Source organism: Malania oleifera, chromosome 13, assembly GCF_029873635.1.
Source record: "Malania oleifera isolate guangnan ecotype guangnan chromosome 13, ASM2987363v1, whole genome shotgun sequence".
NCBI lineage: Eukaryota > Viridiplantae > Streptophyta > Magnoliopsida > Santalales > Ximeniaceae > Malania > Malania oleifera.
Genome location: NC_080429.1, coordinates 19,490,504 through 19,503,001, shown reverse-complemented (window position 1 = coordinate 19,503,001; position 12,498 = coordinate 19,490,504). Strand labels below are relative to the sequence as shown.

At 38.3% G+C, this 12,498-nt stretch overlaps 1 protein-coding gene across 2 annotated transcripts in view; it reads right to left on the bottom strand.

The window, feature by feature from the left end:
* The window catches only part of LOC131146933 (uncharacterized), a 32,735-nt gene extending 20,920 nt beyond the window's left edge, over positions 1-11,815 (bottom strand). Inside the window, exon 1 of one of the 2 annotated variants that reach the window (XR_009134493.1) lies at positions 11,362-11,791. Coding sequence is in view for 1 of the 2 variants with exons in the window: in XM_058096789.1 (XP_057952772.1) it covers positions 11,362-11,608 (247 nt within the window). In the remaining variant the exon portion in view is untranslated. Of the gene's footprint in view, positions 1-11,361 lie in introns of both variants that reach the window. The other variant, XM_058096789.1, reaches the window with a different exon arrangement.
* Positions 11,816-12,498: the final 683 nt, after the last annotated feature.

Here is a 12,498-nt window from a genome sequence, read left to right as displayed (position 1 = left end):
AGAAGTTATCATATCTCCTAAGAACACAACTGTGGGTCACAGACGGGTATGCGACGTGCCGCCATTAGCGTACATGATCGATGTCAAAGCCGGTCATATAAAAACTCAATTTGAAGTTCCCTTGAGGGCATTCGATGGGATGGTGTCTCGAAATTTTGTAAGGGTATAATTTTCGACACAAAGGATGATCTGATCCACTATGTGCGCGTCCACCATGCACAAGCACACTATAACTTCAAGTTGGTGCAATCTAGCCCAACAACATGGATGGTTAGGTGCAATGCAAACAAGAGTTGCGCTTGGAGGTTGCATGCCTGCCAGCGTAGAAGCATGGTCTCTTTGAAATAACACACTACAGAGGGCCACATACATGCATCAATGAGACTCTCACAAGACCACCCACAATTGATGCCAACCTTAGTTGCAAATGAAATCATAGAAATTATCAAGAGTGATGTTGGTGCTTTGATTGCAGCTTTGCAAGCACACCTAAGGTCAAAGTACGAATACCATGTATCCTATAGAAAGGTATGGCTTGGGAAGCAAATGACAGTTGCAAGGGTTTTTGGAGACTGGGATATTTCATATCAAATGCTGCCAAAGTGGATGCATGCATGTGTGAATCAAATCCTGGTACAAAGGTGAAGTGGGTATGGAGAGAAATTTCTGATGCTAACTACTCTGCTATTTTGACATGTGTTTTTTGGTCATTTACAGCATTAATTAAAGGATTTCATCATTGTCCTCCAATTCTTTGTGTGGACAGAATGCACTTATACAGGAAATATAAAGGTAATTTGTTGATTGCAACTGCCCTTGATGCAAACCAACAAATATTTTTTGTAGCGTTCGCAATTGTTGAGGAGGAGAGTCTGCGAACATGGTCCTGGTTTATTCAGTGTATTCATGATAAAGTGACTAACTGCGATAATTTGTGTCTTCTATCAGACAGACACCCCAATATTATTGGTGTCATTCGTCATAATGTTGACTGACAACCGCCGCATGCACCATAGGTTTTGCTTATGTCACATTGTTAGTAACTTCAATAAGAGGGTGCACAATACCATACTGAAGCAAATGGTTGAAATAGTTGGTAGGGAACATCAAGTTAATAAATTCAATATTCTGATGGAAAGGATCCTAATAGAAGGCGAACCAACTGTAAAATCTTTTTTTGAAGAGGTCCCTCTTCACATGTGGACGCAATGCCATGATGGTGGTCGAAAGTATGGAAACATGATCACAAATTTGGTTTAATGTTTTAATGTCGTCTTGAAAGGAACTTGCAATTTACCAATAACTACCACTATACAGATGACGTTTTATTGCGTTGTGCAATACTGCAATGCATGGCGGGAGGCATCTTGCCAAGCGATGGAGTCCAGGAATTCATTGTTGTTCGTGAACAAGTCGATATGCCTCCTGCAGGGCACTAAAGTATAGCGTAACGCGACAAAACATCATTTGTACTATGGTAGTTATCAGTAAACTACAAGTTCCTTTCAAAACGACATTAAAACATTCAACCAAATTTGTGATCATGTTTCCATACTTTCGACCACCATCATGGCATTGTGTCTACATGTGAAGAGGGACCACTTCAAAAAAAGATTTTGCAATTAGTACACCTTCTACTAGGATCGTTTCCATCAAAATATTGAATTTCCTAACTTGGTGTTCCCTACCAACTATTTCAACCATCTGCTTCAATATGGTATTGTGCACCCTCTTATTGAAGTTACTAACGACGTGACGCAAGCAAAACCTATGGTGTGCATGCGGCGGTTGTCAATCAACATTATGACGAACGACACCAATAATACTGAGGTGTCTATCTGATAAAAGACACAAATAATCGCAATCAGTCACTTCATCATGAATGCACTGAAGAAACCAAGACCACGTTCGCAGACTCTCCTCCTCAACAATTGCGAACGCTACAAGAAATATTTGTTGGTTTGCACCAGGGGTCGTTGCAATCAATAATTTACCTTTACAATTCCCATACAAGTGCGTTCCATCCACAAAAAGAATTGGAGGACAATGACAAAATCCCTCAATCAATGTTGCAAATCACCAAAAAACACATGTCAAAATAGCAGAGCTGTTAGCATTAGGAATTTCTCTGCATACCCACTTCACCTTTGTACCAAGATTTGATTTACATATATCATGCATCCACTTTGGTAGCATTTGATATGAAATATCCCAGTCACCAAAAACCCTTACAATTGCAATTTGCTTTCCGAGTCATACCTTTCTATAGGATACATGGTATTCGTACTTTGACCTCAGGTGTGCTTGAAAAGCTGCAATCGAAGCACCAACATCACTCTTGATAATTTCTATGATTTAATTTGCAACTAAGGTTGACTTCAATTGCGAGTGATCTTGCGAGAGAGTCTCATTGATGCATGTATGTGGCCCTCTGTACTGTGCAATTTCAAAGAATTCATGCTTTCTACATTGATAGGCACGCAACCTCCAAGGCAACTTTCGTCTGCATTGCACCTAACCACCCATGTGTTGGATTGGATTGCACCACCTTGAAGTTGTGGTGTGTTTGCACATGGTGAACGCGCACAGAGTGGATCGGATCATCCTTTGTGTCGAAAATCGTACCCTTACAAAATCCCGAGACATCATCCCATTGAGTGCCCTCAAAGGAACTTTCAAATTGAGTTTTGATATGACCGACTTCGACATCGATCATGTATGCTAATGGTGGCACGTCGCATACCCGTCTCTGACCCACAACTGTGTTCTCAGGAGGCAATACAACTTCTTCATGCTAAATCTCATAATTATTCGGTCCACCGACCTCATTTACCCCTGCATCTGCCTCTTTAAAATCCTCTTATAAATCACCTTCTTCCTTTAATTCATGGTCACACTCCATATTAGGTTGCATTGGTTGGACCGTGTATGCCCCCCTCTCGTTCATAACAATGGATGGAACTGTTTGGAAGTCTGGTATAGGCACGGCTCCAGCTGAACTTTGGTCATGCCTATACTCAGTTGATTGTTGTGGTTTGTAATAAAAACTGTGTCCCACATTGAATCTCAGCAAATTAGCCTCCTCACGTCCAAACTCTGTTGACAAGAATTCTGGTTGAAACGATGTATCAGGGACGTCATTCAAATCTAAAGCTGCCGTCACCTGTGAAAGTTGATCAAATAGTCTGCTCGTCTCTGTAGTATCGTATTCATTATATGATTGAGGATGGAAAAATGCTTGCCTCTACACAGTTGGAGCTCCACCCATACTCCTGCTTCGAGGAATGTGTTTAACAAAAATCTCAACTATATGCACGTCAGGAGAAGAACTTTGCGGGTCCAACGCAATTTGGACATCCGCATCATCTTTTAATGGGACGTTGATATACACTAAATTTCCTCCACCCTCTCGTTGCAGATATCTCGAACTCAATTCTAACATGTACTCATTCGGATCAATATCTAATCTTTCATATATTTTCCGTTTCAAACTTTCTAACTTCATCCTCCTTCTAAATCAAATCACCTTCATTGGCCCTATGTTGTACTCAATACCGTCGACAGATGTATAATCTCACTGTCAACATATAATAAGACCATAACTTTGTTAGCTGACAAACTTGATGTCATTCTGAAATTTCAACACAAATTAAGAAAGATAGCCTTGAAAAAGAGCAGTTGCAAGAGTAAATCTGCAAAAGGTTCACGCAACACTTGAACACTTAAAGGTGGTGAGGGAGGTTGGAGGAGAAAGGAAGAAGAAGGAAAAGAAAGAAGTAAGGAGAAAGGACGATGGAACGTGGGAGGATGAAGGAGAAAAATTGGACGAGGGGAGATGGGGCATGTGGGTAGCTGGGGGGAGGGGGGGTCAGGGAATACGTGCATGGTTTTACCAACTAGTACGTGCATGTCAAAACCGACTTTCCAAAAGTCGGTTTCAACTTGTACTAAATTTTTTTTCTGCGCAGTTACCTTGGGAAGGAGCGGCGTTTCCAAAAGTTAGTTCTGTTGCTTTTTTTTTTTTTTTTTTTTCTCAATACTCAACCGACTTTTCAAAACTCGGTTGAGTTCAAAACCATAAATTTTTCCCCACCCATTTATATTTGTGTTTTTTCTTCTTTTTTTCTTCATATTTCCGTAAAAAACTTCACAAGAATATGGGTTCTTTCCCAGAGATTTTGATTTGCAGCATGACAGTTTGATCTCGAACATAATATTTTGCAAGCAAGCACGACATTTTGATATGAAAAGCTAGAAATCAGAGTGTGACTGCACCATCAGCACTTTGAAGCCTCAATTTGTTGCTCCCAGTAATAAAAAATCAGATTCCATTGCTGCATTTTGTGAGCTTTCTATGTGAATTTGTTCAATTTCTGCATGATACTCAGGATTAAAGGTGAATTAAAGATAGTTCTTGAGAAATTGGGGGTTAGGTTTGTGGTTTTGCATGAGCAGATTGAGAATTGTTGGCAAATCATGTAAGCGTTTTTTGTGATATGTAGTTGCAGTACATACATGCATACATACATACATACATATATACATTTATATATATCAGCAATACGGTGACTAATGTTGAGTTGTTTGCAAAGGTTAAGTTATTGTTTAGTAGGGTACATAACACAGGAGAATTCCTTGGGGACTATTACTAATGCTTTGAATAGGCTAACAACTGAAGTTGCCGCCTTGCGGAAATAGACCATTGATTTTCCTATCAAATGGGGAAGTCGTATAGGTGCTGTTGCTCCTCATACTTTTGAGTTGTGTGAAGGCTGAGATGATCATTTCAAAAAAGGAATTTAACTAGAAGTTTTAGATTTTAATGGAAATGATTCTCTTGATGACTTTGATGATTGAGCGTACACTTTGGAGTACTATTTCTAATGATATGACAAGAACAAGACTCGAAAGTGGTACTTGGATGAATCAAAATTGGTAGGAACTACTAAAATTTGGTGGATTAAACAACAATGATCTTTAGAAGAAGGATTTGGTGAGATTACAATGTGGGATGAGATTATAATGTGGGATTTGGTAATTGTACCTTCCAATTAGTAACAGCTTGTTCATCTAAAGCTTTGATTTGAAGCAAGAAGAAGAGATGGAGACAAAGTACACTAGTAGATTTTATCATTTTGTTACTATGAAAGTGGTGCAGAAGTTAGAGAAGTGGATGAGGGAATTTTTGTGGTCAAATGTAGGTGAGCGAGAGAGAGACCATCTTAAAGTTAGAGCAATTGTGAGTAGAAGGGTGGTTTAGATCTAGGTAATTAGGTATCTAAAAGCATAACCTTGGTGGGGAAGTGTCTATGGCTTTTTACTCATGAACCTAATTCTTTTTTGCACAAGGTAATTTATAGTAAATTTAGCCTTCCACAAAATGAGTGGGATGCTACACTTGGAACTAATATCACTTATTCGAGTCCTCATAAATTTGTGTCTCAAATTCATCATTATTTCTTTGCTAATGTCTAGTGCACAAGTTGGTAATGGAGATCAAGTTCATTTTCAAGAGCCTTTGCCTCTCACATATCCTTGCCTTTTTGAGTCATCAAATCTTCATAGATTTTGATTTCGTCCTTTTGCAAGAGGATGGGCATCTTGCAGATTTTGATTTTGGGAGGAACCTCAATGAGACAAAGATTAACTAGTTGCCCCTCTCAGCAAATTTGCTTGATTCTTTTCATCTCCATTTGGGGAGTGATAAAAGAGTCTAAAGCTTAGATTATTCCCAAGAATTACTACAATTATGAAGAAAATCAATACCAATTACTTGCTTGAGAAGAGAAGACCATCGAAGACTCTGGCTGGATGTTGTGTCCTTTGTTTTAGGAGTGGAGGGACCTGTTTATATTTGTTTTTACGTTGTTCATTCGCTTAGGCTATTTAGGATAAGCCGCTTGGTATTTTTGGTGAAATCTGGGTCTACCCATCCAATTTGGAGGCATTTTGACATATTATATTTAGGAAGTTTGGTAAGGTTAAGGATAGAAAAGCTTTGCAGTGGTGCACTATTGTGGCAATTATTTGGTGTGTTTGGTTGAAAGGAAAACCATAGTTTTTAAAGGTGCATCTACTTCTATTAACTTTCTTTGGAGCAGAGTGATGTTTCTTGCATTCAGCAAAAGGTTTCTTTCAACATGTTTACATGGAAGACTTACAACAGGATTGGTTGGCTTTGCTTCATTGAATTGTCTTGCATTTATATTTTTTTATCCTTTTTTTTTTTTTCTTAAAGGCAGGATATCTTGTTCCCTTGGTTTTTATTCTACTCTTTTGTTGTATTATTTCTCTCTTCTTCTTTTATCCTAACAAATTGGCACTATTGACTAATTTGCTTTATTTTTTTCATGTCCACTTATTTCTCTCCTTTTTATTTCCTACCACTCCACTATCAAGACTTAGCCGCCTTAGCATTTTGTTTGTGACGCCTATCTCACCTTAAGAACCAACCTAATATGCAACTTAATGCATTTTCAACCAAAAAAAAAAAAAAGGGGGGGGAGCATCATCCTCCACAACTATTACAAGTAATACGAGACAATCCTCCACTCCTATTTCTGCTCCAAAGCATTACAAGCAAAATGTGCTGCCCCATTGTGAAATCAAAATGAATAATTTTTGTATTTATTGAATAATTTTGTACAATCCAATACAATCTCTACTCAACAGATGGAAACAATCTCCTAAAAGAATCTCACTCAATAATATACAATAAATACCCCCTAAATCTCTCTAATATACATAGGATTTCTACACTCCCCCTCGAGTTGGATCATAGATATTGATCATGTCCAACTTGCAGATGAAATCATCGAAACTCTGTCGGGCTAACCCTTTGGTAAAATGTCTGCAGTTTGTTCCTTGGTAGGTACATACGTCATACAAATGGTTCCTTTTTCAACCTTTTCTTTGATAAAGTGTCGGTCCACTTCTACATGCTTAGTCCTGTCATGTTGAACTGGATTGAGAGAGATACTAATGGCTGTTTTGTTGTACAGTAGAGTTTGATAGAGAATTTCACTGGGATCTGTAATTCTTCCAAGAGTTTCCGTAACCACAGTCCTTCACATATCCCTTGGCAAACTGCCCTGAATTCAGCCTCAGCACTACTTTGAGCCACTACATTCTGTTTTTTACTCTTCCAAGTCACCAAATTTCCCCATATAAAGGTGCAATATGCGGTGTTAGACCTTCTATCTTCTATTGATCCTGCCCAATCTGCATTTGTGAAAACTTCTACTCCCTTGCTTTCACACTTCTTGAAGAAGAGTCCTTTGCCCGGGGAGCCCTTGAGATACCTAAGGATCTTGTACATGGCATCTAGGTTAGTCTTTTTGGGTGAATGCAAGTGTTGGCTTACCAAACTAACCGCAAATGCAATGTCGGGTCTGGTATGTGATAGATAGAAGAGTTTACCAACCAATCTCTGATACCTCTCCTTTTCAACTGATATTCCGCAGTCTTCAACTCTCTTTACTGCTTGAATGGGGGTTTCACTAGGTTTGCATTCAAGAATGTCAGTTTCGGTTAGGAGATCAAGGATATACTTTTGCTGAGAGACACTAATACCATTTTTTGATCTGGCAACTTCCATTCCTAAGAAGTATCGCATTTGTCCCAAGCCTTTAACTTCAAACTCAGCAGCTAAGACTTTTTTCAATCTTTCCATCTCTACTGTATCATCTCTAGTTAGGATTGTATCATCAACATATACAATCACAATTGTTTTCTTACCACTTTCAGACTGATGAAAAAACATAGTGTGATCTAATTGCCCTTGTCGGTATCCTTGGTTTTTTATAACCTTCACAAATCAGTCGAACCATGCTTTAGGAGATTGCTTGAGTCTATACAGGGACTTCTTGAGTTTACATACCCTATTTTCTTCACTTCTCTTACTGAAACCTAGAGGTATCGTCATGTAGACTTCTTCTTCTAACTCGCCACTTAGAAACGCATTCTTAATGTCAAGTTGTTGCAGCGGCCAATCCAAGTTGGCTGCCAAGGACAGGAGGACCCGAAACTGTATTCAATTTTTCCACTGGTGCAAATGTCTCCGTGTAATCAATGTTAAAGGTTTGTGTAAACCCTTTTGCAACAAGTCGGGCTTTATACCGTTCAACTGTCCCATCGGCTCTATATTTCACTGTGAAGACTCATTTACAACCAATTGGCTTCTTCCCTTTCGGCAAATTCATAACGTCCCAAGTTCCATTCTTTTCCAGAGCCCACATTTCCTCCATTACAGCTTCCCTCCATTCAAAAATCTTCAAAGCTTCCTAGATATTCTTTGGAATTTTTATCCTATCAAGGTTAGAAGTAAAAGCACGATATTCTGTAGACAAGCTTTTATAAGACATGTATTTTGACCAGGGATATTGAGTACATGACCTGGTTTGTTTTCTGACTGCAATGGGTAAATTGATGTCATCAGGTACAGGCTTATCAGAAGGGAACTCATGGCCATCTAATACATGATCGGGATTGGGCGTGGGCTCATGATTGCTCGGAGCTATCACCGGTTCGAACTCTCTTGGTGCCTCAGGTATGAGATTCTCCCTATTCTTTGTGTTTGGCTTTCTTGAGTAAACAAGTATTTCTGTGTTCTTTTGTTTTTCTGCATCTCCCCCTGAGTTTAAGTGGTCTTTTGTACATGACAGGTCAGGAAATGATGCAATAGTAGACTCAGTATATGGCACAAATTTATCAACAAAGAAATCAAAGAACCGATCTTCACTCCATTTCTCCCCCTAAAGAGAGGGCTTTGGGAAGTAAGGAGTAGTTTCAAAGAACGTGACATCAAGGCCAACAAACAATTTTTTTGTGAAAGGATCATATCATTTGTAACCTTTCTGAGTAGGAGAGTAACCAATAAAAATGCACTTAATGGCACGAGGTTCCAATTTATCCCAATTGTGAGCATGAACGTTAACAAATGCAGTACATCCAAAGATTTTCAAAGAGAGATTGGAGTGGATCCGAGAGTTAGGAAAACTTTCCTAAAGTTTCTGGAGAGGAGTGGCAAAAGAAAAAACTCGACTAGGCATTCGATTAATGAGATGTGTAGCTGTTAAAATGGCATCATCCCAAAAATATTTTTTCATATTTGTAGTGAACATTAATGTCCGAGCTACTTCAAGAATACGCTTATTTTTACGTTCATCAACCCCATTTTGTTGAAGGGTATCCACACAGGAACTTTAATGAACAATTCCATTTTCTTGAAAATAATGTCCTAAGATATCATTGAAATATTTCGTACCATTATCAGTACATAAAATTTGAATGTGAATTTGGAATTGTGTTTGAATCATATAGTAGAAACTGACAAAAATAGAACGGACTTCAGTTTTATCGTTCAACAAGTAAACCCAACAAATGCGAGTATGATCATCAATAAAAGTAACAAACCATCTCGAGTGAGTGCGATTAAGAGAGAACGCTTAGATGAATGAGTGGTATAACATTGAAAGATAAATTAAGGAATGAACATATTTGTGGTAAGTTAGGTGTAGCTCTTACAAAAGATAAGGTAAGGGAGGGACGACTCAAATGGTATAGACACTTGCAACATAGGTCACATAGTACACCTGTGAGGAAGAGTGACTTAATTACTGTGGAAGGCAATAGAAGGGGTAGGGATAGACTAAAATAAGTTGGGAGGAGGTAGTGAGTAAGGATTTAATATTCTTAAATCTATCAAAAGAAATGACCCATGATCGCATAAATTAGCAAAAAATGATTCATATAACCGACCCCACCTAGTGGGACTAATGTTTGGTTTTATTGTTTGTTGTTGTTGTTGTTGAGGGCCCCCATAAATCAATGTGAATCATAGTAAAGGGTCTAAATGGTTTGTATGTGGATTTTGGAAAGTAATTACGCTGGTGTTTTGCAAGTTCACAAATCTCACACTGAAATTCAGAAAACGTTTTATTTGAACAAATGGAAAAAAATAAACGTCTTAGATATTGAAAATTTGGATGACCCATCCTAAAATGTCATAACAAAATTTCATTATCCCTAGAAACGGATGCAAAATCACAAATAGCAAATTTACATTGTTCACTCGCATTCGCCTCCTCAAAGTAGTAGAGTCTCTCGCACTCCTTAGCACTGTCAATCGTCTTTCCCGATGATAGGTCCCGAAAAACACAATTAGAGGGAGGAAATTTAACAGAACAATTTGAATTCTTAGTCAACTGGCCAATGGATAGTAACTTGCAGGATAAATTAGGAACATGAAAAACGGACTCTAGTGTGATAGAGTCAGAGAGTCGGATATTCCCTTTGCCTGCGACAGGAGAGAGTGATCCATCTGCAATTTTAACTTTCAAATTTCCAGCACAGGGTGAATATGATGAGAAAAGATGATAGTCATCGGTCATGTCGTCAGAAGCACCAGAGTTAATAATCCAAGGAGTTCTGGATTTAAAGATTATATTCAAGGCTTGCAAAAAATTACCTCTTTGGGTTAAAGAACCCAAAGAAATATTTGTGGAATTAGAGATAACACTTCATCTTGTCTGTAAAGGCAATCTAACAAAGGTGCACGATCATCAGCATGTAGGGCTTGCTTAAGCAGAATATGAATAGAGTCGGCACTTGGAAGCTTTGTGTGAGGAGAAGAATCTAGTTACTCATGGCCTGTGCTGTCACCATTATTCAGTAAATTTAAGCTTTCAAGTTTCTCACCCATAGTTGGCTCGCTCAAATCATAGTCAATGTGTTCTTCATCAGTAACCTCCATATGATCTAGTTTCGTGGTTCGTGAAGAATGTAACGGCGAGCAAGCGATGCGCGAACAGCTAATTGGCGAACAAGCGAAGGTACAGCGACACCGCGAGGCAAGGGTTGTCACAGACTCACAAGGCTCCGCGAGCGAGTGATAGGAATGAATAATTTCTGTATTCCTTGAATATTTTTGTACAAACCAATTCAAACTACTTGTAATACAATCTCTACTCTAAATATGGAAACAACCTCCTAAAAGAATCTCACTCAATAATATACAATAAATACCCCCTAAATCTCTCTAATATACAGGGGATTTCTACACATTGTCTTCCCATTAATATGGGAAAGCACCCAAGTTCTGAAAATGAGATGCAACTGTACTAAATAAAATATGCAACAGCTAATCATTCAGCTCCAAGTCAAAAGAATTAAAATTTCTTGTAAATAACCCATTTTTGGTCAAATCTCCACATTTTGTTCTAGTGGATTGGGCGAACTTGGATGCAACAAGAGAAAGTGTACCGATTAAAAAAAAATTTAGAAGTCTCAAGCAAACTAATAACCCTAACCATCAATTAAATGTTACAAAAACTGAAGATAAGGATAGAAGGAATGGCTCACGGGAGAGAATGCGGGGATCAAATACATAAAGAGGGAGAATGGTCCGATGCTGAGCGGCAGCAGCAACGAGCCCTGGATGATCATCAAGGCGGAGATCCTGCTTGAACCACAGAACCGCCACGCCTTTCCTCCCTCCGTCGCTGTTGATCGCGTCCATTGGCGATACGGATGAGAAACGCCGGAGTCGAGCGCGGGGATAGGGAGAGAAAGAGAGAGGAAAAGGGCGAGCAAAGGATAGGATTTCCATGGAAAGAGAGAAGAATGTCCATCGATGAATGGTGAGAGAGGAAGAGAGAATTATATGAAGTGTGGAAGACGAAGGGATGTGGAGAGTGAAGCAGAGAAAAGTGTGGCTGTGGAGAAGAGAGAGAGAGAGAGAGAGAGAGAGAGAAGTTTCTGAGGAGAGGAGGAGACCACGACACCGCGCGACGCTGACGGTGAGGGTGGCTGTGGGCGTTCCCTCATTTGCGCGCGCGCAGCTGAACTTAGATTTAAAGAGTTTTTTCGGCGTTTATCTTTTTTTTTTTAATATATATAAATAATAGGGAGAAAATAATTCTCAAAATGACTCTAGCGTAATCTTTCAATAAGATTTATCACACGTCAACCCCAACTTTCTTCCAAGCAAACTTCCATGGACCAAGCAGCGAGATTTGTTTGTCATGTGTAAGTAAATTATTTGAGCTATTATTTAATTCTTGCTACTTGGTTCAGCGATATTTGTTTAAATTTCGCTCGAGATTTAGTATACATTCATTTTTTTTTATTAAAAATTCAAAGTACGTCATTTTCAAAAATCATTTTAACTATGATTTGTAACTGGATTGTTTTAATTTTTTGTGTTCTCCTTTTTTATTTAGTTATTGAAGTAATAATAAATTAAATGCTTTTGGAGCGAATAATCATTTATTAATTTAAATTTTCTTATAGAATGAATTTAATTTTTTAATTTAATTAAAAATATAAATGTATACTAATATATATGTATGTGAAACATGTGAATGTATACTAATAACAGTTCCAAGTAAATAGTGTCAAAACTATTTATTGTTGTTCATTTATTAACTAAAAATATAAACTATTTTCCAAAACTAAATGGACATTTTATGTTTGTAGAATTATTCAAACGGTTTGATA